At 35.9% G+C, this 24,415-nt stretch overlaps 2 protein-coding genes across 3 annotated transcripts in view; both read left to right on the forward strand.

Moving 5' to 3' along the window:
- The window catches only part of LOC131934984 (uncharacterized), a 29,214-nt gene extending 7,479 nt beyond the window's left edge, over positions 1 to 21,735 (forward strand). Inside the window, exons 5-10 of the mRNA XM_059291260.1 lie at positions 6,702 to 6,905; positions 18,523 to 18,759; positions 19,834 to 19,923; positions 20,629 to 20,736; positions 20,980 to 21,108; positions 21,602 to 21,735. Of these exons, the coding sequence (XP_059147243.1) occupies positions 6,702 to 6,905; positions 18,523 to 18,759; positions 19,834 to 19,923; positions 20,629 to 20,736; positions 20,980 to 21,108; positions 21,602 to 21,735 (902 nt within the window). The remainder of the gene's footprint in view (positions 1 to 6,701; positions 6,906 to 18,522; positions 18,760 to 19,833; positions 19,924 to 20,628; positions 20,737 to 20,979; positions 21,109 to 21,601) is intronic.
- A 465-nt stretch (positions 21,736 to 22,200) lies between these two features.
- LOC131934981 (uncharacterized) overlaps positions 22,201 to 24,415 on the forward strand; it is a 37,146-nt gene continuing 34,931 nt past the window's right edge. The window contains exons 1-3 of one of the 2 annotated variants that reach the window (XM_059291256.1): positions 22,201 to 22,406; positions 23,274 to 23,456; positions 24,025 to 24,216. In XM_059291256.1, coding sequence (XP_059147239.1) covers positions 23,309 to 23,456; positions 24,025 to 24,216 — 340 coding nt within the window. In that variant the 5' untranslated portion in view covers positions 22,201 to 22,406; positions 23,274 to 23,308. The remainder of the gene's footprint in view (positions 22,407 to 23,273; positions 23,457 to 24,024; positions 24,217 to 24,415) is intronic. The other variant, XM_059291255.1, reaches the window with a different exon arrangement.

A 24,415-nucleotide genomic window follows, 5' to 3' on the forward strand; every position in this document is an offset into this window, starting at 1 on the left:
AACTTTTCAATTTGAACCCCCCCCCCCCCCCCCCCCCCCCCCCCGGCAAGGTTTCGATGTGCATCACCCCTTCCCTCAAGATTTCGATTTGCACCCTTCCCTCCTCAAACTTTCGATTTGCACTCCCCTCAACCTTTCAATTTATTTTTCCAACCCATTTTGGCGCCCCTAAGGTCGGCGCCCGGGGAAATATGTCCCCCCCCTCGCTACGCTACTGCAGTGTCACTTATCGTCACAAAAAAACAGACCCCCACATTCAAAAAGATGTTTTTTATCTTTTAAAAACACGGAAAACACCGATTTCGGTCTATCCCTTTATATACTGACGTCACAAGTGACTAACTCAACTCTACTTCACCTGCCCAGTGTCCCGCCAAGTCTCAGACAACATGTTTTTATCGTTTAAAAAAAACGATTCCAGCCGAGCATGTCTCTGACAACACTATCCCTTTATATGCTTAGGACAAAGAAACAGATGAACTCTACTTCACCTGCCCTGTATCCCGCCAAGTTCAGATACGCAACTTTATCATTCACATCTAAAAAATGAAATAAAAATTGAAAAAAATAATTATCATTAGCGTATTGGTCTGGAACCCGTGCCATACGCATGCAAGCCGATTACACTAACAACTTAGCTATTTAACTCTGAAGTAACAGGTTCATTTTTATACTATAGTTTAATACTTTGAGTCTCCTTATGCAACTTGATTTACGCGCATAGATCTAGATCTAAGTCTAGTAGTAGTAGCTTTCAAATTAAATTTTATCTTTAATTAGCCAAACAAAGATTAATATAAAATAATGAAGGTCTGAAATTATCTAGATCTAGATAGAATTATCTAGATCTAGATTCTACGACTCGTTTGCTTAAGTCTAGTATTTGCGTAACTCTTGCTAGATCTAGAGATCTAGATCTAGATCTAGATCTAGATCTAGAAATTCTAGATCTAGGATCTAGATCTAATCATTAGAATCTAGACCACTTCTAGCTAGATAACTCTAGATCTAGATAGATAAATCACAAAGATTTATATAAAGTATTTAAGGACTAAAAATGTATTATGATTATAAAATGGATTGTATTTTTTATCTAATTAATCTTTGGTATGTATCTAATTAATCTTTTATTTGACCTAGATTCTAGATCTAGATCTATAAATAACTTGCTTGGTCACATGATATTTTTAGATCTATAAATAACTTTCTTGGTCAGATTGTAGAGCTAGAGAAATTTATTGTAAATCTAAATGAAAAAGACAGTTGAAAATTTATATAAGTGTTGGAACGTAATAAAAGCAGCAAACGGACGTATTGTTAAAGTTATGGCCGACAGAAAAATTAGATTTAGAACGCGTTAAACTTTTAAATGGGGCGATGATGGAAGCCGCCATTTTATTGTACTAAAAAGTAAACAAAAACTGTGACGTCACTGTTTCGTCGAGTCTAGTGGTTGTTCTAATCTTTTAATATAAATGTGGTTAATCTACCTATGAATAAATCAATAAATTAATTAACGTCTTTAAATAAATTTGTGATTAACAGTCTGTCTTAAAACAAAAATTGTTCTCTACCTACATACTATTTTACAGCTGTCCACATAGAGTAGAATTATTTACAATACTTAATCAGACAAACAAACAAAAAAAAATATTCAAACATGTAAACAAACTTGAGTTTTAGTAGTGTACTAGACTACCCGTTATCTAGTTAGATAACTGTGGGTTTCGGGGGTCATCCATAAATGACTTCACGTCTGTCAGCACTTATCATCCCAAAATAACCAGACCCCACATTCAAAACGACGTTTTTTATATTTAAAAAAACTACTAAACTCTACTTCACCTGCCCCGTGCCCCGCTAAGTCTCAGACATGTTTGTATTTTTAAAAAAAAACGATTCCGGCCGGGCATGGCTCTGGCCACACTATCCCTTCATATGCTAACTCTCAGACATGTTTGTATTTTAAAAAAAAAAACGATTCCGGCCGGGCATGGCTCTGACCACACTATCCCTTCATATGCTGAGAACATAGAAACAGATGAACTCTACTTCACCTGCCCTGTGCCCCGCGATGTCCTGATAGTCAACCTCATCATTCATATAATGGCCTTGAGAAAAAATAGTTGAAAACATTGTTGTAAAAGGAAAATAACTCATTACGATTACTTAATTCATTGTTCTAAACTTTTATAATTAATGTAGTTAATCTACCAATGAATATATCAATAAATTAATTAACGGCTTTAAATTAGTTTGTAATTAATAGTATGTTTAAGAAAGAACAATATTTACAGCCCTACACATAATGCAGATTCTCCTCAATTTCAAATAAAAAAACAAACAAACGAAAAATGAGTTATCAAACGTCACTATTCAGTCAAAGTTTAGCCATTGTTCTATAACTTTAAAATTAATGTGGTTAATCTACCTATGAATAAATCAATAAATTAATTAACGTCTTTAAATAAATGTGTGATTAACAGTCTGTCTGCAATCAAACATTATTCTCTACCTACATACTATTTTACAGTTCCCCATATAGAGCAGTTTCTTTACAGTACCAAATCAGACAAAGAAATAAATATTCAAACATGTAAACAAACTTGAGTTTTAGTAGTATATAGATAATGAAGGTCTGAAATTATCTAGATCTAGATAGAATTATTTAGATCTAGATTCTACGACTCGTTTGCTTAAGTCTAGTATTTGCGTAACTCTTGCTAGATCTAGAGATCTAGATCTAGATCTAGATCTAGATCTAGATCTAGAAATTCTAGATCTAGGATCTAGATCTAATCATTAGAATCTAGACCACTTCTAGCTAGATAACTCTAGATCTAGATAGATAAATCACAAAGATTTATATAAAGTATTTAAGGACTAAAAATGTATTATGATTATAAAATGGATTGTATTTTTTATCTAATTAATCTTTGGTATGTATCTAATTAATCTTTTATTTGACCTAGATTCTAGATCTAGATCTATAAATAACTTGCTTGGTCACATGATATTTTTAGATCTATAAATAACTTTCTTGGTCAGATTGTAGAGCTAGAGAAATTTATTGTAAATCTAAATGAAAAAGACAGTTGAAAATTTATATAAGTGTTGGAACGTAATAAAAGCAGCAAACGGACGTATTGTTAAAGTTATGGCCGACAGAAAAATTAGATTTAGAACGCGTTAAACTTTTAAATGGGGCGATGATGGAAGCCGCCATTTTATTGTACTAAAAAGTAAACAAAAACTGTGACGTCACTGTTTCGTCGAGTCTAGTGGTTGTTCTAATCTTTTAATATAAATGTGGTTAATCTACCTATGAATAAATCAATAAATTAATTAACGTCTTTAAATAAATTTGTGATTAACAGTCTGTCTTAAAACAAAAATTGTTCTCTACCTACATACTATTTTACAGCTGTCCACATAGAGTAGAATTATTTACAATACTTAATCAGACAAACAAACAAAAAAAAATATTCAAACATGTAAACAAACTTGAGTTTTAGTAGTGTACTAGACTACCCGTTATCTAGTTAGATAACTGTGGGTTTCGGGGGTCATCCATAAATGACTTCACGTCTGTCAGCACTTATCATCCCAAAATAACCAGACCCCACATTCAAAACGACGTTTTTTATATTTAAAAAAACTACTAAACTCTACTTCACCTGCCCCGTGCCCCGCTTAGTCTCAGACATGTTTGTATTTTTAAAAAAAAAACGATTCCGGCCGGGCATGGCTCTGGCCACACTATCCCTTCATATGCTAACTCTCAGACATGTTTGTATTTTAAAAAAAAAAACGATTCCGGCCGGGCATGGCTCTGACCACACTATCCCTTCATATGCTGAGAACATAGAAACAGATGAACTCTACTTCACCTGCCCTGTGCCCCGCGATGTCCTGATAGTCAACCTCATCATTCATATAATGGCCTTGAGAAAAAATAGTTGAAAACATTGTTGTAAAAGGAAAATAACTCATTACGATTACTTAATTCATTGTTCTAAACTTTTATAATTAATGTAGTTAATCTACCAATGAATATATCAATAAATTAATTAACGGCTTTAAATTAGTTTGTAATTAATAGTATGTTTAAGAAAGAACAATATTTACAGCCCTACACATAATGCAGATTCTCCTCAATTTCAATAAAAAAACAAACAAACGAAAAATGAGTTATCAAACGTCACTATTCAGTCAAAGTTTAGCCATTGTTCTATAACTTTAAAATTAATGTGGTTAATCTACCTATGAATAAATCAATAAATTAATTAACGTCTTTAAATAAATGTGTGATTAACAGTCTGTCTGCAATCAAACATTATTCTCTACCTACATACTATTTTACAGTTCCCCATATAGAGCAGTTTCTTTACAGTACCAAATCAGACAAAGAAATAAATATTCAAACATGTAAACAAACTTGAGTTTTAGTAGTATGTAGATAGATAAAGAAAGCCTGTTTTATTTTCAAATGAAGTAAATTTTTATGTCAAAATACATTCTCTTCAAGTCTTGACCTACTTTTAAAGTTTAATATAACTGCGCCCGGTATAATTTGATTTTGAAAATTTAAATAAATATGTATATAAAATATTTTGAAAAATGAAAATGTATCCATAGGAAAAAAAGAATTTCAAAGTTTTACACATAGTTACAGTGCACATTTTCTAATCAAGAGAAGCTTAAAAAAAGATACAAAATATGTCAATTTAGCTAAAGATTAGTAAAGTATGCCTATAGATTTCTGCAAAACTAAACATGTTAAAAAATAATTAAACCCTTTTAATAAAAACCATAAATGCATAGTTTTTGTTTTTAATGTAATTTTCAACATTATTTTCTAATTTTCAACATTTATTGAAATTAACCATATATTCTAAGAAAATCTATATAAAGACATCTGTATATATATATATATATATATATATATATATATATATATATATATATATATATATATATATATATATATATATATATATATATATATATATCTATATCTATATAAATATATATATATATATATATATATATATATATATATATATATATATATATATATATATATATATATATATATATATGTTACAGTCAAAGCCCGAATTCGGCCAAAGCGGGCATTGACCGGCCAATGCGCGAATTGTCAATATCGCCTCCAATTGACGGGCCAAAGTCCAAAACTTTACTTAATTTAGGCCTTTTACCGGGCAATCCGCGGACTGGCCATGGTGGACCGGCTAAATTCTGAAATGGCACTTGATTTTGGCATTTGGCCGGCCATTCCGCGGACTGGCTATTGTGGACCGGCCAGTCTGAATTAGAAATCATCTGGCTAGGGACGACCGGTCGCAGTCCGAATTAGAAGATCGTGAGCAGGTTTTTTCAATACCGTAAGGATCATACAAATTAAGTTTTTGTTGATTATTATTTAGAATTACATTGTAATTTGTACATTTGCAGCGATTTGTTGTAGATTAGGTTGTAGTCTTGGCCACCGGTCAGTGATTGTGACGATGCGATGGTTCGTAGTGATTTTCCTCAGTGCCAAGGTGGGACAATTTTTTTCGTGAAGAATTGAAAACACACTTCCAGTATACAGTTATTTTGGAACATCAGGTTCCGTTCCTAGCTTGTAGAAAGCGTCGGGGATCACCACGACTTCTGTCAACATCTGGAATACGGATGCAACCAGTATCTTTCACTTCAGCTTGTTTAAATTTTGTTAGCATCTTTGCACCTTGAGTTTGCTAGCTAGTGTGACCTGTTGTCCATGATTTCTTGTTTATTGTGACATAATCTGCAAGTACTCTTCCCTTCGTATCCTTCGTCTGCTTCATTGGCTATTTCGCATGGACATCGTTGCCTCAGGATCCACAAGAATGGGCTGCACTACAATATTTTTTCACAAACTACACAGAATCTGTTGGCCTTATTATTGTCACCATTTGTTCAATGTTCACAAGATCTTCCTCAGTAGCTAAACTATCGAGAGCCTCTCTTGGTAGATTTGAAGTGCTAATTCCCACTTTTGCTTTGCATCCAAACAAGGTTTCGTATGGCGATTGTTGGATTCCTTGGTGAAAATTACGGTTTTTCATTAATTGAATGAATTTAAGACTCGCAGCCCAATAAGCTTATTCATTTGTCTGCATCCTTGTCATCATCATGTTTTGAACATCTTAGTTGGCACGTTCTACTGAACATTGGCTTTTGCTATGCCTTGGTTTTTCATTTAACTAGTTTTAAGTTTATGCCACATGTTCTCTATTCAGAAATAACTTGATTCACAAATTCCTTCCATTATGATTTGGACTATTTTTTTTGGCAGCCATCTGGTATGTCTGTCTCTTGGTCTGACGGCCCTTTTGGTCCATGTCGCATTGCATATAGAATGCTATACAAACAAAAGCCAAACAATACGTTACTCGCAATGAAACCGAACCCAGAATGATGAAAACGCGATTACAACGTAGTCTAGATAGGACATGTCAAGTTTAAACGCTTCGAACTTTGGCCAGTTCGTCTCGGCCAGTGCGCGCATTGACCGGACAATGTACGAAATACGCTCTTAGTGCTAAGTTCTTCGGGCTTTGGCCGCACTTCGGGCTTTGATTGTAACATATATATACAGATTTAAAATTTTATCTGTACTATGTTTTGAGTTAAATGTTTTTTTTCCTCAGGCCGTAATATGGCATTAAAACAACACGCTATCCAGTCAAGCTTGTACCGAAAATGTTTTGCCCATAACGCCGTAAACGGCGAGAAAGACAATTGCCAGCTCGACTACACCCATACTTCTACGATTGATAGCGATCCATATTTTGAAGTTCATTTTAAATATCCTTCAACTATACATCTAGTCAAAATTTACAACAGAAAGAGTGGTATGTTTCTGCATTTATATACATGCAATTCTGGGTTGGTTATTTTAAGCATTTTAAAATTATGATTTAAAATAAATAAAGCGGGAGTGATCTCCTCTAAACTTTCTCAAATATTCTTATATAACACAAAGGGGAATGGCAACTCGGGATACGGACATGATTTTCAATCAATTTAATAACATTACCTTTTTTTAAAATAGACTAGAATCTAGTAGAAACAAGTTAATTAAAAAGTCTAGTGACATTTATGCGCAATTTCCTTATGTTATCTAAAAATAGCTCTGTCGTATAATGCTGGGGTGCGTTCAAGCTAGGAGAACGATCGGTTTGTAGGTGTTTATGTAATTTTAAAATTTGTGACCGAACGAAAGGATATTTTTGAAAACTTTCTTCGGCAATATTGTTCTAAATTATGGCAGGACGGAATCGATTGGTAAATGTTTCAAGTCGCCAAGTGGACTGGGTGCCGAGGTATGGGCCAAAAACTGCATTTTTTTCGAGGTTTTTTGGCTTTTCCGTGAAATCCAGGAACGAATTCCGGAATTTTTTGGGCCCACTATCATTCTCGTAACTTGCTTAACAAATTTGCTTTTGAACTAGTCCTCGATATTGCTTCGTTGAGGAGGAGATACGACTTAAAGCTGCGAACACACATCCATCCATACATTCATACATCCAGAAATGACGGGTTAATAAACGCAATTCTCCAGAATGGAAATTGCGCTAAAAAAAATTGCGCACTAAGATAACGGCAAACAATATGTGTATAAGAGTGCGGAATAAAAAGTACTTTATAAATTAGTTTCCGTTTTTTTTCAATAAACGGAAATAGCGTTAAGTACTGTTTCCGGTCAGCGGAAATTATTCAACATTTGACAAAAGGCAGAGAAGAAGATAATTTACTTATGTTATCTATCTAAAATAGTACTCAAATTATACGCATTTAAAAAAAAAGTAGAATAAATTCCATATCTGTTTACCGGAAATCGCTGAAAAGTTGAGACGGAACTAGAGCCTACATTCGGTTTATTGAGTTTAATAGACTATGGATAAGATGGGATAATATAGTCGTTTACTAAGTTGTATTAGCAGATTTTAGTTTTAGTTTGCGATTGCATTAGTGTTTATGTTTATGTTTAGGTTGGTTGGTGGTTAGTGTTAATCTAAGTTAGAGTTGGGTTTAGGGTTATGTGTACTTTTGTCAAACGTCCATGCCGGGTATATGCTGCATAAGAAACACACAAGTCATAATCTTTTTTTGCCCGACCCCCCTTCTCTCTCTCTCTCTCTCTCTCTCTCTCTCTCTCTCTCTCTCTCTCTCCTCTCTCTCTCTCTCTCTGTCTCTGTCTCTCTCTCTCTCTCTCTCTCTCTCTCTCTCTCTCTCTCTCTCTCTCTATATATATATATATATATATATATACATAGACCTATACATCAGTAGACTGTCTCGCAAAATATTAAATTCATTATTTAATCCATTTCCTAATTTTGTAATTAATTCTACTTCATTGCAAAGTAATCGTGAGACAAGAAATATGCTCTAACTCACTTTGGTTCTGATGATCGTGTTTTTCCCACGTTGTCTTTAACTTGCTTTCGCGTATGTTTGTTTGTTTGTCTTTCCATCATATCTTACGATCGAAATTTCGGGCATTTCCCAGTTCGCTAGCGCGCTGAAATTTTCAGGGAAGCTTTGTTTCCGATGACAATACAATATTCAATTATTATTATTACTAAATTGATCCATGGAAAAATGTTATTGATCATTTTAGACTCCTATTGATTTGTACAAAAAAGGGACATAACCTAGTAATTGTAATTTGATAAAAACATGGTTCGGTACTTTCCCTCTTCTGGCTTACTGAAAAAATAATGAAAAAACATGAAGGAGCGAGCACGCAATTGGCTGAGTAGTGGTCACGCGGTGTTTGTGTACAAACCTATGCAAATCTGACTGATCCGAAAGTAGAATGTTGATGAACGAATGGTTTGCACGCGAGGGCAAAATTGTGAAAGAAACGGCAACACAGAAGAAACGTCGATTGGAAAAGGAACGCCAGAAGTATCAGGAGAAGCGCAATGCAGGATACAGATTGGAAAATCCTCCTAAACGACCAAAAATTATGGAAGAAGGTAAGTATCAAAAGAAGCTTGAAAAAGATCGAAAACGAAAATCTGCTGCTTTAGCGATGGAGACAGAAGAACAAAGTGTCTCTCGTAAAGCAAAAAAATAGAGTGCGTCATGCTACTGCTCGTGTGATTGAGAAAGAACAAGAAAGGTTCTCTCGTCTTGCTAAGCAGAAAGAACGAACTGATGCTGCACTTGCGAGTGAGACAGAACAAGAAAGGATCTGTCGTCTTGCTAAGCAGAAAGAACGAACTGCATGCTGCACTTGCGATTGAGACCAAAGTAGAAAGGGTCTCTCGCCAAGCAAAAGACAGAAAGCGTCATGCTACTGCTCGTCAAGACAAAGAAAGGCATCAAGCAGAATTGCAACGTCGACGCACTGCTTACGCCCAACGTTCGGCAGCAATGAAAACATTTTTCGACACGATAAACACTTTTTGCAATAAAACTTGTGATATTTGTCATAAGCAGTGCTATCCTAATCAGGTGACAAAATATCACATGCTTGCCTCTAAGGGATACCTTCCCGCTGAGCTTGCGCAAAAGACTGTGCTAGAAGTTTGTCACCGATGTAACTCGCACTTGCGCAACAATAAGAAGAACGTGGCTCCGTCGAAAGCCTACTGGAATAACCTTGATCCTGGTGATGTTGAGAGCGAACATCATCGTTGAAAAGGGACTGGTTAATGGCGCAATCGGCAACATTACAGAAATTCATTGGCCAAATTTCAGACGCGACTAGATAGATAAAGACATTCCCGACTTAAGCATTGACTTTGGGCCAGATGGAATCCATAGGATTGAGCCGAGATGCGTAGAATTTGATGGAAAACTGAATTATGGGAAAGTCGAGCGAAGACAACTGCCCATAATTCTATGCTGGGCATGCACATTGCATAAAATGCAAGGCTGCACAGTTGATCACGCAGTTGTCTATTTAGGACCAGCGCTTTTTGAAACGGGCCAGACGTATGTTGCGCTCAGTCGAGTACGATCACTGGAAGGCGTACGCATTGTGGAATGGGATTGCAGCAAGCTAACAGGAAAAAACCCTGCAATGAGGAATGTCTACAGGAGATGGAAATAATGCGTCGACACGAACCTCCAGCTGATCCTGAATAATAAGCGTGTCATGCCTGGTATAAGTCCTTTTTATCTTTGTGTTTGTCCTTTGCGAGTGTTTGTCTTCGTTTACCCAAAAAAAAGTGAATTCGAGAAGATAAAATCGATAGTGTAACGGACACCTATCTACCAGCCAGATAGATGGTGAACGCCCCCGGATTCTTTCTTGGGGTTATATGCAAATGACTTATAGCCTAAATGAATGGACATTAACTCAACAACACACTAGGGCTCGATTTCGATGTCTAGGGAAAACTAGTGAAACTATTGAAGTTAACAACTCATTCAATCTGCATACAACCTTTAATAAGCGAACACAGTTGTGGCAGATAACAAGGTTAAACAAGATAAAATATTTAGTTTAGAAAATAACAAAACCCAACTTACAAAGCGTAAGAAAAAATACTATCACAGATTCTAACACTGTATAAAAATAGCCACAGGTCACATAACACTGCTATAGCATCAAGAATCACTTGGCGACAAGTAATATAATATTAGAACACTTTAACAACTTAGGAATACATAGCACACTCAGGACTTAAGCTCTCTCACGTTCAAATGGTCAGAATCTACTGCCGGACAAAATGGACGGCCTGGTCAAGATGGACTGCTTGATCAAGGTGGACTGCCTCGTGTCGCCTGTGGGCGATCTAGTTAAAGACTTAGGCGACAGGGGAGGTTACCCTCAACTCATGTGGCCATTGGTTGGTGTGGTCATCTGGTCTGAATCAATCAATCAGATTTTGATGGAAAATTTCTAAGTCTTAGACACTCTTACTAAGACAGTGGAAAAAACCCGGTAGTTGCACCATCAATCCATATATGGTATTAACACAATGTCAAAATAAAACATTACTGGACCTAAGTAGGTCACATCCCCTCCCTTTTTGGAAGTGACAGATAGGTTCCACAAAAACATACATAAGGAACCAATCTGGCAATGAAATAAAAAAAAATGTTTTACAAATGTAACCAATCAAAATCTTAATACCAGATGAAAACATCCATGGAAACAAAAGGGAAGTAACTCAGACTTTTACAATTTGTGAAAGGGGAGTAACCCTTTCAAAACATAATAAAACATCAAAATCCCTCAGAAAGGGGTATTACAATATTTCCATGTGGATATTAAAAGTGGTAAACCCGACAGGGTAAAACCTTTATTTCAATGACTAGCTACAATATCAACTGAGTCATATGAGACATATTATCATAGAAGATTACATATAATCAAAAACCACCTTTAATTAAGGTTCACCTGAAAATAAATAAAATATGCAACAGGATTGACTTTTTGAAAAAAATTCAAAACTCACACCACTCACATTCAAGTGAGTGTCACCCAAACAAAACACTTGTGTATGGTCCTAATGAACCACAAAACATGTCACATGATCAATGTGTGTAATAAGATTTTACATCCTTGACAAACAATCAGCCACAACCTTATCAATACCCTTAATGTGGGAAATTTCCAGATTAAAATTTTGGAAATATAAACACCATCTCAATATTCTTTGATTCTTCTGTCCTAACTTAGAGGTAAATTTCAGGGGATCATGGTCAGAAAACACTCTGACTGGATTGGTTGAAGAAGAGACATAGACTTCAAAATGTTGTAAGGACAAAACCAAAGCTAAAGCTTCTTTTTCAATAGTAGAGTAATTCTTTTGGTTCTCATTTAACTTCCTGGAAAAAAAAGCAATTGGATGGTCAATCCCCATGTTGTCTTCTTGGAATAAGACTGAGCCAATGGCTAAGTTGCTAGCATCAATGGCAAGTTTAAAGGGCTTGCTGAAATCTGGTGCAGCCATAACAGGAGCATTAGATAAATATGACTTAATGGTTAAAAAAGCTTCATGACATTTATTTGACCATTCAAACTCAACACCCTTTTTCAATAATGCAGTAAGAGGTTCAGCAACAGCTGAAAAGTTTTGACAGAACCGCCTATAGTAACCAGCCATCACAAGGAACTTTTTGATTTCTTTACAATTTTTGGGAGGAGGCAACTTTACAATAGCATCTACTTTAGCTTCAATGGGCCTAACTTGGTTCGTTCCCACTTGATAACCCAAATAGGTAATTGAACCTTTACAGAAATCACTTTTATGCAGGTTTACAGTAAAATTAACTTCAGACAATTTTCTAAAAAGGTTAGTCAACTGAACAATATGTTCTTCAAAAGTATTAGAAAATACAACTATATCATCTATGTAAGCCTCACATTGGTCTATGTCAGCAATGACAGAGTTAATGACCCGCTGGAAAGTTTGACCAGCATTTCGCATACCAAAGGGCATACGTTTGTATCTATAAAAACCATTAGGGGTTACAAAAGCAGATATTTCTTTTGCACGGTCAGATAAGGGGATTTGCCAGTATCCTGAAAGTAAATCAATTTTGGAAATTATCTTAGCGTGACCAACTTTATCAATAACGTCTTCTATCCGAGGTAATGGATAGGAATCAGCTTTGGTGAGCGCATTTACCTTCCTAAAGTCGGTCGCAAACCTAAAAGATCCACCGTCTTTCGGGACTAGTAGACATGGGGAACTCCAGTTGCTGAAACTGGGTTCAATGATATCATTCTTGAGCATATAATCAATTTCATCTTTTATCAAAACAGCTTTTTCCGGGTTAACTCTATAGGGGTGTTGTTTGATGGGTTTGGCATCACCTACATCTACATCATGAGGTGGTACCTTCGCTTCTTTGGGGACATCCCCAAAAATAGAGGGAAAAGTCTCAAATAACTGAGACAATTTATGGCTTTCCTCTGTGGACAAATGCATAAGGTGGTCATTTAGATGATCTAAAAAGGAAGAATTTACCAATTTTGGGGGTTTCAATTTATCATGTATCACATCATCAGAAACATTTGAACATACAGGTAAAGTAATTTTAGCTGTGGAATGAAAATTGTTACAATTATCATAATACTTTTTCAGTGAGTTAACATGATACACTGTCTGTTTCTTTCTTCTGTCAGGCGTATTGACAACATAGTTCAAATCACTTAATTTTGAATGCACAGTAAAGGGTCCACAATATCTTAAGGATAACGCATTGTTCAGATTAGGCACTAGCACAAGAACTTTCTCGCCTGGATTGAATGTTCGTTTACGAGAACTCTTATCATACAGTCCTTTCATTCTCACTTGGGCCTTTCTTAAGTTCTTGTGAGCCATTTCGCACACGGCTTTCAGTCGAACGTGAAAATCGTCAAAGTTTTCCACTGGATGATCACTGGTACCTGTCCACCGTTCGTGTATCAGCTTCAGGGGACCACGGACAGAATGTCCAAACACAAGTTGAAAAGGAGAGTAACCTAAAGCTTCCTGGACACAGTCCCTCGCGGCGAAAATAATCCATGGAACAGACTCATCCCATTGGGTGTTACTTTTAGCGAATGTTCTTAGCATGGTTTTGAGGGTCTGGTGGAACCTCTCAAGTACGCCTTGAGACTGAGGGTGGTAGGCTGAGCTGGTGATGTGGGTAACGCCTAGCTTGGCGAGCGCTTCCTGAAAATGGTGACTGGTGAAGTTGCTGCCTTGATCTGTTTGAACGATTCTAGGTAATCCAAAGGTAGTGAAGAACCGGGTCATGGCTCTGACTACAGTCTTTGCCTTAATGTTCCGTAAGGGGAACGCCTCGGGAAAACGGGTACTTGAACACATAAAGGTAAGTAGGTACTCGTTGCCCGCCTTGGTTTTAGGCAAGGGACCTACACAGTCCATGACGATTTTAGAAAACTGTTCTTCTAATACAGGAATCGGACTCAAAGGGACCTTAGGAATTTTCTGACAGTTCGTGCAACTTTTGCAGTAACGCGACACATCATTTCTCATTTTGGGCCAAAAGAACAGTTCTTTGATCTTCGCCACTGTTTTAGTGACTCCTGGGTGCGCTGACATTGGATGGTCATGTGCCAGTTTCAGTATTTCATGCCGATAAGGTGGAGGGACCCACAGCTGGTTTTTACCCAACCATGGTTCGGCAGGTGAGGCATCCACTGGTACAGAGCGACGAAAGAAGAGGCCGTTCTCGGAGAAATACTCCCCATCGTCAGATGAGAGTGACTTTTCGACCATTGCTTTGAGTTCCGCGTCGACTTGTTGAGCTTTAATGATGTCTTCCTGAGATATCCTCAGGGGTAAGCCCAGGCTTGTGTTCTCTGGAAGCATAGACTCCAGTTTGGGAGTCGAATTTCTTGACGATGATGATAGGTGTGGTTCAGACGTTGTGTCAGCCAATTGTTTGGTCTGGCTTCTTGTCACCACACATGCAGGATACAGTTCATTATCATTATCTGGAACTGTTGACAAAGGGTTCTGAACCGTACAGGGGTATACTTTGCTTCCCGCAAGGTCATTCCCTAGAAGTAGGTGTACTCCTGGGACAGGAATACTATCTATTACACCTAAAATGACTTCGCCTTCGACGAGATGATGTTTCAGGGCAAACTTGTGTAGAGGGACTACAGTAGATTTTGTCCCCACTCCCTGGATAATGGAAACATTTCCGGTATTCGTCTCCGGTGTAATGATCATTGAACTTTTCAAAAGAAGTGACTGTGACGCTCCTGTGTCTCTTAGGACGGTGATATTCCGCTGAGACAACGGATCACCTGGTTTGCTAATGATAGCTTCTGTAATGAAAGATGAAAAGTCAACCTTTCTCGATCCCTCGAGATCGGTAGACTCGGAAGAAACTGGATGGTGGCGTGAACAATCAAAATGTGACTGCACATAATGTGTGGAGATTTGACTGCCTTCTTGCGGACACTTAGGGTTAGCGTCCCTTGGAATTCTAGAGTTCATATTTGAACTGGCTGCTTGAGGGGATAGAGCATAGTGCGCAGAAGTACGCACCGCCTCTCTGTTAAATTGAAGACGTTTGTAGCAGTCCTTGACATGGTGACCAGGTCTTTTGCAGAACTGGCAAACTGCTCGACGATTGAGAGTTGATCTTGGCCTCTCTCTGGACTGTGATGCCTTCAAGTGTGGGCCAACAGGAGGATTGCTGCCAAAAAGGGGAAGCACGGGGTTGAGGCGGTTTCCTGACACTGGTGGTTTCTTATGCACCAACATATATGTGTCAGCCGACTCAGCAGCCTTCTGGATGTCAATTATCTTGTTATCCAGTATGTGTAGTCGTATGTCTTCAGGCAGGGACTTTAGGAATTCTTCCCTTAGGATAAGTGATCTGAGCTTCTCAAACTCAGAAACTTCCTCAGAGTGTAGCCACCTTGAGAAAATTTTCTCTTTTTCAAAGAGAAATTCCACATATGATTGAGTGGGTAACTTGCGGAGTGCTCGGAATTTTATCCGATAGGCCTCGGGCGTCAGTTCGTAGGCCTTCAAAATGGCAGTCTTGACCAAACTATAGTTATTTTGAACGTCGTGAGAGAGTGCCTGGTATGTTTTTGCAGCTTTCCCTGTAAGGACCGTACTCAATAAAGCAGTAATGGAAGTTTCGGGCCATTCACATGTCTTCGCTAAACTCTCAAATGAGTTAAAGAAAACGATCAAATCTGTTTCATCAAATTTAGGAACTAATTTCCCAAATTTGGCAATTACTTGCCCCACCGACAACTTTTTTGGATCTACCAGAGAAGTGACATCACTAACTTTACCAAATTCTAATTCCAACCTCCTCTTATCTAAAGCAATTTTAACCTCTAACTCCTGTTCTTTTAAAGCCTTCTCTAAAGCAACTTTCTCCATACGGAGTAACACCCCAGCCAACAAACTCTCATCAAATACACCTTCATTAAAAAAATGAACAACAATTTTATCTCTCAACACCTCTGATTTCTGCGTAACAGAATAATCCAATTTCAATTCCTTAACAACACTAATCAAAACTTTTCTACTCAACTTCTCTACCTCCTCAACAGTGGGATTAGACAAAAAGGATTCCATTTCACTAACTTCAAAATCACAACAAGCCTAGATTCTCTAAATTAACACGGCCCAACGCTGTGTTATGAGCTTGACCTCCTATCGTGACACGTCTGGCTTTTGACCTAGATACCTCTAGCCTTGCGCGCGTTGTAATAACACGGCGCCACTGGATAGAAAAACAACTAAATCAAACTAAACTTAGTGTTTAACTGATACAACCAACAACTAGAACGACAGATTAAATGCCGGCGAGACCCCACTTTGTAACGGACACCTATCTACCAGCCAGATAGATGGTGAACGCCCCCGGATTCTTTCTTGGGGTTATATGCAAATGACTTATAGCCTAAATGAATGGACATTAACTCAACAACACACTAGGGCTCGATTTCGATGTCTAGGGAAAACTAGTGAAACTATTGAAGTTAACAACTCATTCAATCTGCATACAACCTTTAATAAGCGAACACAGTTGTGGCAGATCACAAGGTTAAACAAGATAAAATATTTAGTTTAGAAAATAACAAAACCCAACTTACAAAGCGTAAGAAAAAATACTATCACAGATTCTAACACTGTATAAAAATAGCCACAGGTCACATAACACTGCTATAGCATCAAGAATCACTTGGCGACAAGTAATATAATATTAGAACACTTTAACAACTTAGGAATACATAGCACACTCAGGACTTAAGCTCTCTCACGTTCAAATGGTCAGAATCTACTGCCGGACAAAATGGACGGCCTGGTCAAGATGGACTGCTTGATCAAGGTGGACTGCCTCGTGTCGCCTGTGGGCGATCTAGTTAAAGACTTAGGCGACAGGGGAGGTTACCCTCAACTCATGTGGCCATTGGTTGGTGTGGTCATCTGGTCTGAATCAATCAATCAGATTTTGATGGAAAATTTCTAAGTCTTAGACACTCTTACTAAGACAGTGGAAAAAACCCGGTAGTTGCACCATCAATCAATATATGGTATTAACACAATGTCAAAATAAAACATTACTGGACCTAAGTAGGTCACAATAGCAAGATTTGAATGCAAACAAACAGACAAAGACTAAAAAGTAGAAAATAATTATCATTAAATTTAAAAAAAAAAAAAAAACCACGTTTTCTGATTGAACTAAAAAGTGGAAAATGAATGCTACACATCACAATAATGCAAGCTATCACTCAATTATAAGCGATCGCAAACTGCGTGCGCATTATGACAAAAAATGAAAAACGTGGGGCGCCGTTATTTTCTTACAGTTTCTAATACTGTTAACTCTCTACAAGCTCCCTAATAAAACTCAATAGTATTATCTAATCAATAGTAATATAACTTTTAGATCTTATATTAACAATGACCGATAAAAAACTTTTACTTCTGCGCCCAACGTTTTTCATTTTTTGTCATAATGCGCACGCAGTTTGCGATCGCTTATAGTAGAGTGATCGCTTGCATTATTGTGATGTATAGCATTTATTTTCTCCTTTTTAGTTCAATCAGAAAACGTGGGTTTTGAAAAAAAAAATTAATGATAATTATAATTAAATTAATTCGTCTTTATCTCATTTATACCCCCTGAATATGGTGTAAAGAGTAACTTTAGATGTGGGTGGCTGTAAAAAGTATTTAAACCGGATGTTTGATATATTTTTTTCCTTGTTTGTTTTAATAATAATGATGGGAAGAAATTGCTCTTCAATTTGCTTAGTGTGATGACGCAAGGTTGCGTCGGAGAGGTCAAGTAAATAGAGAAACAGACTATAGATAGTTGGGTGGAGACCAATGGACGTACAGGAGCTGACCGGTCACGTGGGATGGTCAGCTGACCACAGAGGCGTGGGCCAGTAGTATGTTTCGCGGCCGTAGATAGGTAGCTAGTGAAGAGAGCAGAAGGTGTTAGGTTGTATTATGGAGCAGACGTGCTAATGTAGAACTAGGTAACAGTTAGATAGTGTTAGGATTGGTCATGGGAGTGCGTAGTCAGTAGAGTTAATAGTAGATAGCATATAGTAGATAGCATATAGTATGAGCAGTATACTGTAAAGAATAGAAAAGTTAGGTTAGGTAGGAAGTTGATTATAAATTTTAATAAAGAACATTGTATTTTGAACGTGAACGTGTGTTGGATATTTCTGTCATCTCAATTCACCGACCCTTACACTTAGTAATAACTATTTAAACAAACTTTATAGGCGCCACTATTAGACTATTTAAAGATAAATGTGCTAGTTGATGTAGAACAGTCATTGATGTATTACATCTGTTTTTTTTTTTTAAAAACAAAAAACCCGTCTTTCAAGATGAAAAATTATTTGTTGTTTTCAGTCAGATTCGGGCACATAAACGGCCTGGCCACACCACCATCTATCCCCGGGGTCTGACGGAATGGCAGTAGCGCACCTGCTTTCTAGACATGAAACTAAATTTTATATTTCATATTTTATTTATGTTTCAGAACCAAATACCCGAACTGATATTGGGCTACGACTAAAGGACTTTGCTTTAAAAATTTTTGATTCACAACAAACACTGACACATCAGCATCAGCAGTCAGCCGAAGTACAAGCAATCTACAACATTGAAGTTAGAAACTTAGAACATATTGAAAAAATTAGGATCGATAGTCTTAAAACTCAGTTAGACTTTGATAAAGTACCCATGATTAGTATTTGTGAAATAGAGGTGTATGGAGGTAAGAATTTTCCGTACGTATTTTGGTATTAGTGCATGATTCATGCTACAATCATTCATTGAATTCAAATTACATGCAATGAATTATCTTTTAAATGTATTTCAATGTGCTTTACTAAGGTTTTAAAGTAATATAATTACTACGACACAAAGCAGAATTACTGTTTATATTTATTATATGCCATATCTTAAGACATCATGGCCGGTTGCTATAACGCAAAACTGCATAGCCGCAAAAATCTGGATTCGTTTCCGTAGAAAGTCGTTGATCCCACAAAATTTAATTTGGAAGTGACGGCATTCTTATCTTCTTCAACGTCACTTCGGCGTTCCAAAAACATCTGAACTCTATATCAATTATCATGTTGACTATTATGACAACTTTAAGTAATGTTTATTGTTTATATAATGAAAATATAAATTAGATCATTGATTCTCATTAAGATAAAACTTACCTTAAGGATGATATTATTCAATAAATAGGAGATATTACAATTGTAAGTATTTACTATCGGACGGCGTGGTTAGCGGTAGAGCGCTATACTGCTAATACGGGTTCTAGTCAGTGGAACGTCCCTGAGTCCATCCAGCTCTGATGGGTACCTAGCTCACGTAAAAGAGAGTAAAGATGGCTAAGCATAGTGCTGAACATATTATCCCTTTATATGCCGAGATCAAAAAACATTTGACCAATATTTTATCTAGCGTATGGATTGCTAGGTCTAAAGAGGAATCTATATATCTTTTAAAACATTTTGCTAATTAACTAAAGTTTTCGCTTCAATGTTTTCAACCATAGATGTTGATAATCTGTCGATCAATTTAAGATCTCACATATTTATGGGAAACTGAACTTTTTTTTCGTTTTTTCTCTTTACTTTGCATGGAAAATGTAGAATACATTTTATGAAGAATTGTAGTGTCTTTAATTAAACACTTATTATATTACAATTAAAATACTTATATATATATATATATATATATATATATATATATATATATATATATATATATATATTAATATATATATATATATATATATATATATTTATAATGTTATCATGCATTATTTCAGACTGTGATCATGGATTTTGGGATCTGGATTGTAAGAAATGTGAATCGTGCAGTGGATCGTGTCATAAAGAGACAGGTCAATGCGAAAATGGTAATAGTAATAATTTCCACTTCCGGTTATTGGAATTCGCTGAAAAGTTGGTACAGAACAACTAATGTGATATAATACTTATATATACATTTCATCAGCCTAACTGTAACGTTACTCAAGCTATCGTGTTCACGGACACTCATACACTCATACACATATTCATACACACACACGGAGAGAATAGCCTAGCACAGTTTTTCCGACTCGATTACGCGTAAAACGCCGTATGTTTGATATATCTTGATTTATAATTTTTGCCCGATTAAAATAAGTACCCTATACTCTGTATAAGATGAAGTACTGAGAAGTAAAAGGGTGAAAACTGTCAAAATTTCATGTGATTTTTTACACGATTATCATACTTCATCTGTATTCTGTAAACGAGAAAGTAAAAAAAAAACCGAATGTCATTGATCAGCAACTTCCTACATTACCTAAACTCCCCCGAAAATCCCTGATGTTTATCAAATGCTTCCAATACTCTCTGCCATCCTCCGTGTCGCATTAAGTGTTGGACTATCGTACCGACGCATTTATCAACGGTGTAACAATAATTTTTTTTCTCTGTCTCTTGAGTGGTGAAAGGTATTGGAGTACGTAAGTCCATTACAAGTCAATTCAGGACTACGTACTTTGGAACTTCCTGCATTGTCTAAACTCTCAATTAATTTTAATTAATAATAAACATTTTTTCTATACATCTAGAGTGTAGTGCTGGTTATTGGGGTTTGGATTGTCAGAACAAATGTGACGAGGACTGTGCTAACCCTTGCCATCGGGAGACGGGTCGGTGTGAAAAGGAATCGATAGGAAGTACGATATAAATTGGTTTAAAACTTAATTACCAATGTAGTTAAATTTAAGTATTATTAAAATGCAAAAATGATAAAATACATAATTTTAAAATTTAGAAAAATAAATTTTAAACTTTTGTTACCATTTCCGTGAGTTTCTACACATATTTTTCTTATCAATTGACAATAATAATAACAAAAAATCACATAATAATTATTCATAATAGCCTCAACATTTTTGAAATTATCACATTTTTTGAAGACCATACATGGTTTGGTTCAAGAAAACAGTACCAGTGTAACTGCGAGGATGATCACTGCCATGAAGATGGACATTGTAGGCCTGGAGTAAAATGTTATAATGGCTGGTTCGGCAAATACTGCCAGTACGGTAAGATGTCTATTGGAAGTTAACAACACTTAACCTAACGAAAGATGTCGTTAAAAGAATTTAAATTATATACACAATATTTTCTAAAGAATATTAAGGAATATTTAAGCTGCTCTAAATTTTACGCTAGAGTTTGAGATGAATTTTACGATAAAATATGCTAAGTCTTTTATCTTTAAGTTAGAAACAATGTACTTAATATATGTGGCTAAACATAATAATTGAATAATGCACTCTTATAAACACTCATATATATATATATATATATATATATATATATATATATATATATATATATATATATATATATATATATATATATATATATATATATATATGTGTGTGTCTGTGTCTGTGTCTGTATCTGTCTGTGTCGTTGTGTTCAGCCTGCTCTGACCACACTATCTTTTTATACGATAAGGTCACTAAAGCAAATGGATTCTACCTTACGTTTAGACAGTCAGGCCCTGAAGGGTATTTTCACTGTCCTTAGTAAATAGACAAAATGAACAGAACAAACAGGAAGCTGTGGGCTATACAGCAGAAAATGCAGGCCTTGTGGTTGAACACAGCTTTTTGGACTATATTGTGATTACAGGAAACTCTCAGATAATACATGCACTGTAGGGGTTCGGCGTTGTCGAGTCGGTAAAGCTCATGGTTGCTAAACCGAAAAGTCTCGAGTTCGAACCCTCGGGCAGATGAGGCTCGTTAGCTGGGGACAGCCACTCTTCTAGGAGAGACAACTCCAAAATTAAACAACTGCTGCCCTGTAGTTTGTTCTTGGTTGGACAAAGGCTATGGAAGCAAATCCAAACAGAAAAGCAGGCTGAAATCGGAGTCAATGGCCTCAATGGCGCATAACCAGTTGACACGTAACGCTTAATTGTGTTGGAGGCGTGGTCGAGTCGGCAAAAAGCTCATGGTTGATAAATTCGAACAAAGTCTCGAGTTCAAACCCACTGGCGGATAAATCTCGATCCCCTTCAACACTAATAATTAAGAACGAAGAAGAAGAAAACATGCACTGTATCGCTTGCTTCTGCTTGTCACATGCGTTTTAATCCTTTACGATTAATATAATGTGTTGATTAAAAACCGGTAAATAAGCTCATTGAAAACATCGTTAAATGCAGTGGATCTGCTAATCGATCACGACAGCAGCAACACAGTAACAGACGGGGAAGACTTCACCTGCCTCGACAATGGAGCAAGCAGCTTAACACTAGATCTTGGGGGCGTTTTTACCGTCTCCTACATAAGGCTAGTTTACATATACGGTACGATTCTTCTCAAAGGTATTCATTTTATATCAAGTTGTTTGTTTTACGTTTCTTAATTGGTAAAACAAGAGAATTTATTTTTATATCATATTTATTATTTATATTATTAAATTAACAATAGAGGTGTACGTTGTTATCACGTTTGATGTCTTATATTACTAAATTGGCGAAAATAGAAGTGACATTGTTTATCACATTGTAATTTTTTAAATTACTAAACAATAAATAATAAAGATATACTATTTTATTACGTTGTATAATTTATATTACTAAATCACGTTGTATGATTAATATTATTAAACTATTAAAAACGAGATAAATGGCCCGTTGAGGGAGAAATACAACGGGTGTAGGTTGATAGTGTTGTCTTTTTCTCATAACTGATACCAAAACCAAAATCACCATCTCTACTTCAAATTTAACCGAAAACGAAAAAATAGATGTTCTTCGGCGGGAAATCCTCTGCACGCAGACCCCTTTTAAAATTAGACAATTATATTCGGTGGTAATGGTAGTGGCTTTATTATGAATTTTCGATGGGTCAAGGGCTTTTAAATAGTTTGTTCAATGGCGTCATATTATTGTGTGTAGGCCTACTTTTCCGGCTTTAGACTGTTTCCTACTTTATGTTCCATGTGACGTCACGTTTCGTTTTCCGTTTGACTCTGAATATTTTTACTTTGCTTGGGTGTCTCTTAGTATTGCCAACAGATAGGTAGATAGAGTAACAGAATAGTGAAACTATAATTATCGATAGAGAAAATGCAAAGTATGCTATGATCTGAACTGTGAAAGAGAATGAAATTATTTTTCCTCTAACATTTCTCTAAAACCATGAAAAAACATGAAATTATTTTTCCTCTAACATTTCTCAAATACCAGGAAAAACACAAGATGTTCAAATCGAGTACCAGACGATGACCTCCCCTTTCACCTGCCCTAATGCTAAAACATATACAGAAGATAATATTCAGGACATTTACTGTGATCACAACCAATTGGCGAAGGCTTTAGTTCTTAAGGGTCCCGGCGTTTCATCTCTGTGTTCTGTGTATTTCAGTGGAGGTAATCTATCTTCTTTTTTTTTCTAATAACAAATGCAATTTTTCTGTATAAAATATACTCCATTCTAGAATATTGCACTTTTTGTTTACAATTTATCTAAACCCTTCATGCTTACAAGCGTTTATTACAGGCGGAGTTGTACTACTCTTTCTGCACTATTGTAAGCGCATTTTTATATTATTTGCTGCGCAATCGTTTTTAGTTTTGAAACTCTGTTGTAAATTTTTAAAAAAATGCATACAAACCATTTTAAAACAAGCTGTTGTATAATAATGCACTAAAATGCAGAAAATAAACGATTTTCTTGAAATATAGATCTATAACAATTCACTACTATTTAAATAACTATTAAGATAATCTAAGATCTCTTTCTAAATATTAGAAAACGTATTTAATTGATAATATAATGACCCACGATTTGCTTTATACTTATTTAAATAGTAGTATTGTATTATATATTTCAAGAAAATCATGTACTTTCTACTTTTTAGAGCATTATTACTTTAAAAAAACTAGTTTTAAAAGGTTTTTTAATTCAATTATTGTTCCATATTTTACTTTTATTCAGGACGTAATCTTGCATTGAAACAAAAAGCAGTTCTGACACCTGATTCTACAAATGCTGACAATACTGTAGATGGGAACTGGTGGAATTGTGAACATCTTCAAACCAGTATCACTAAAGATACTCCATTCATTGAAATTAGCTTTCACAAAACTGTATCAATCTCTCGCTTTAGACTGCACAATCGTGTTTACGGTCAGTAATCATTTTTATATTAGCTACATGTTTCATAATTACATCACTTAAAATAAAATTAATTATCTTTTAAAGTCGTTCAGAACTGACTTAAAATAAAATAAAAACGACACCTTTGTTTTATTATAAGTATGTTTATGATTGTAAAGGTAAGTAGTAAAATTACACAAATTAGCATAAAATATTCATGCGAACTTGT

This window comes from Physella acuta, unplaced genomic scaffold, assembly GCF_028476545.2.
Source record: "Physella acuta isolate Inbredline_101_S28 unplaced genomic scaffold, ASM2847654v3 ptg000126l, whole genome shotgun sequence".
Classification (NCBI taxonomy): domain Eukaryota; kingdom Metazoa; phylum Mollusca; class Gastropoda; family Physidae; genus Physella; species Physella acuta.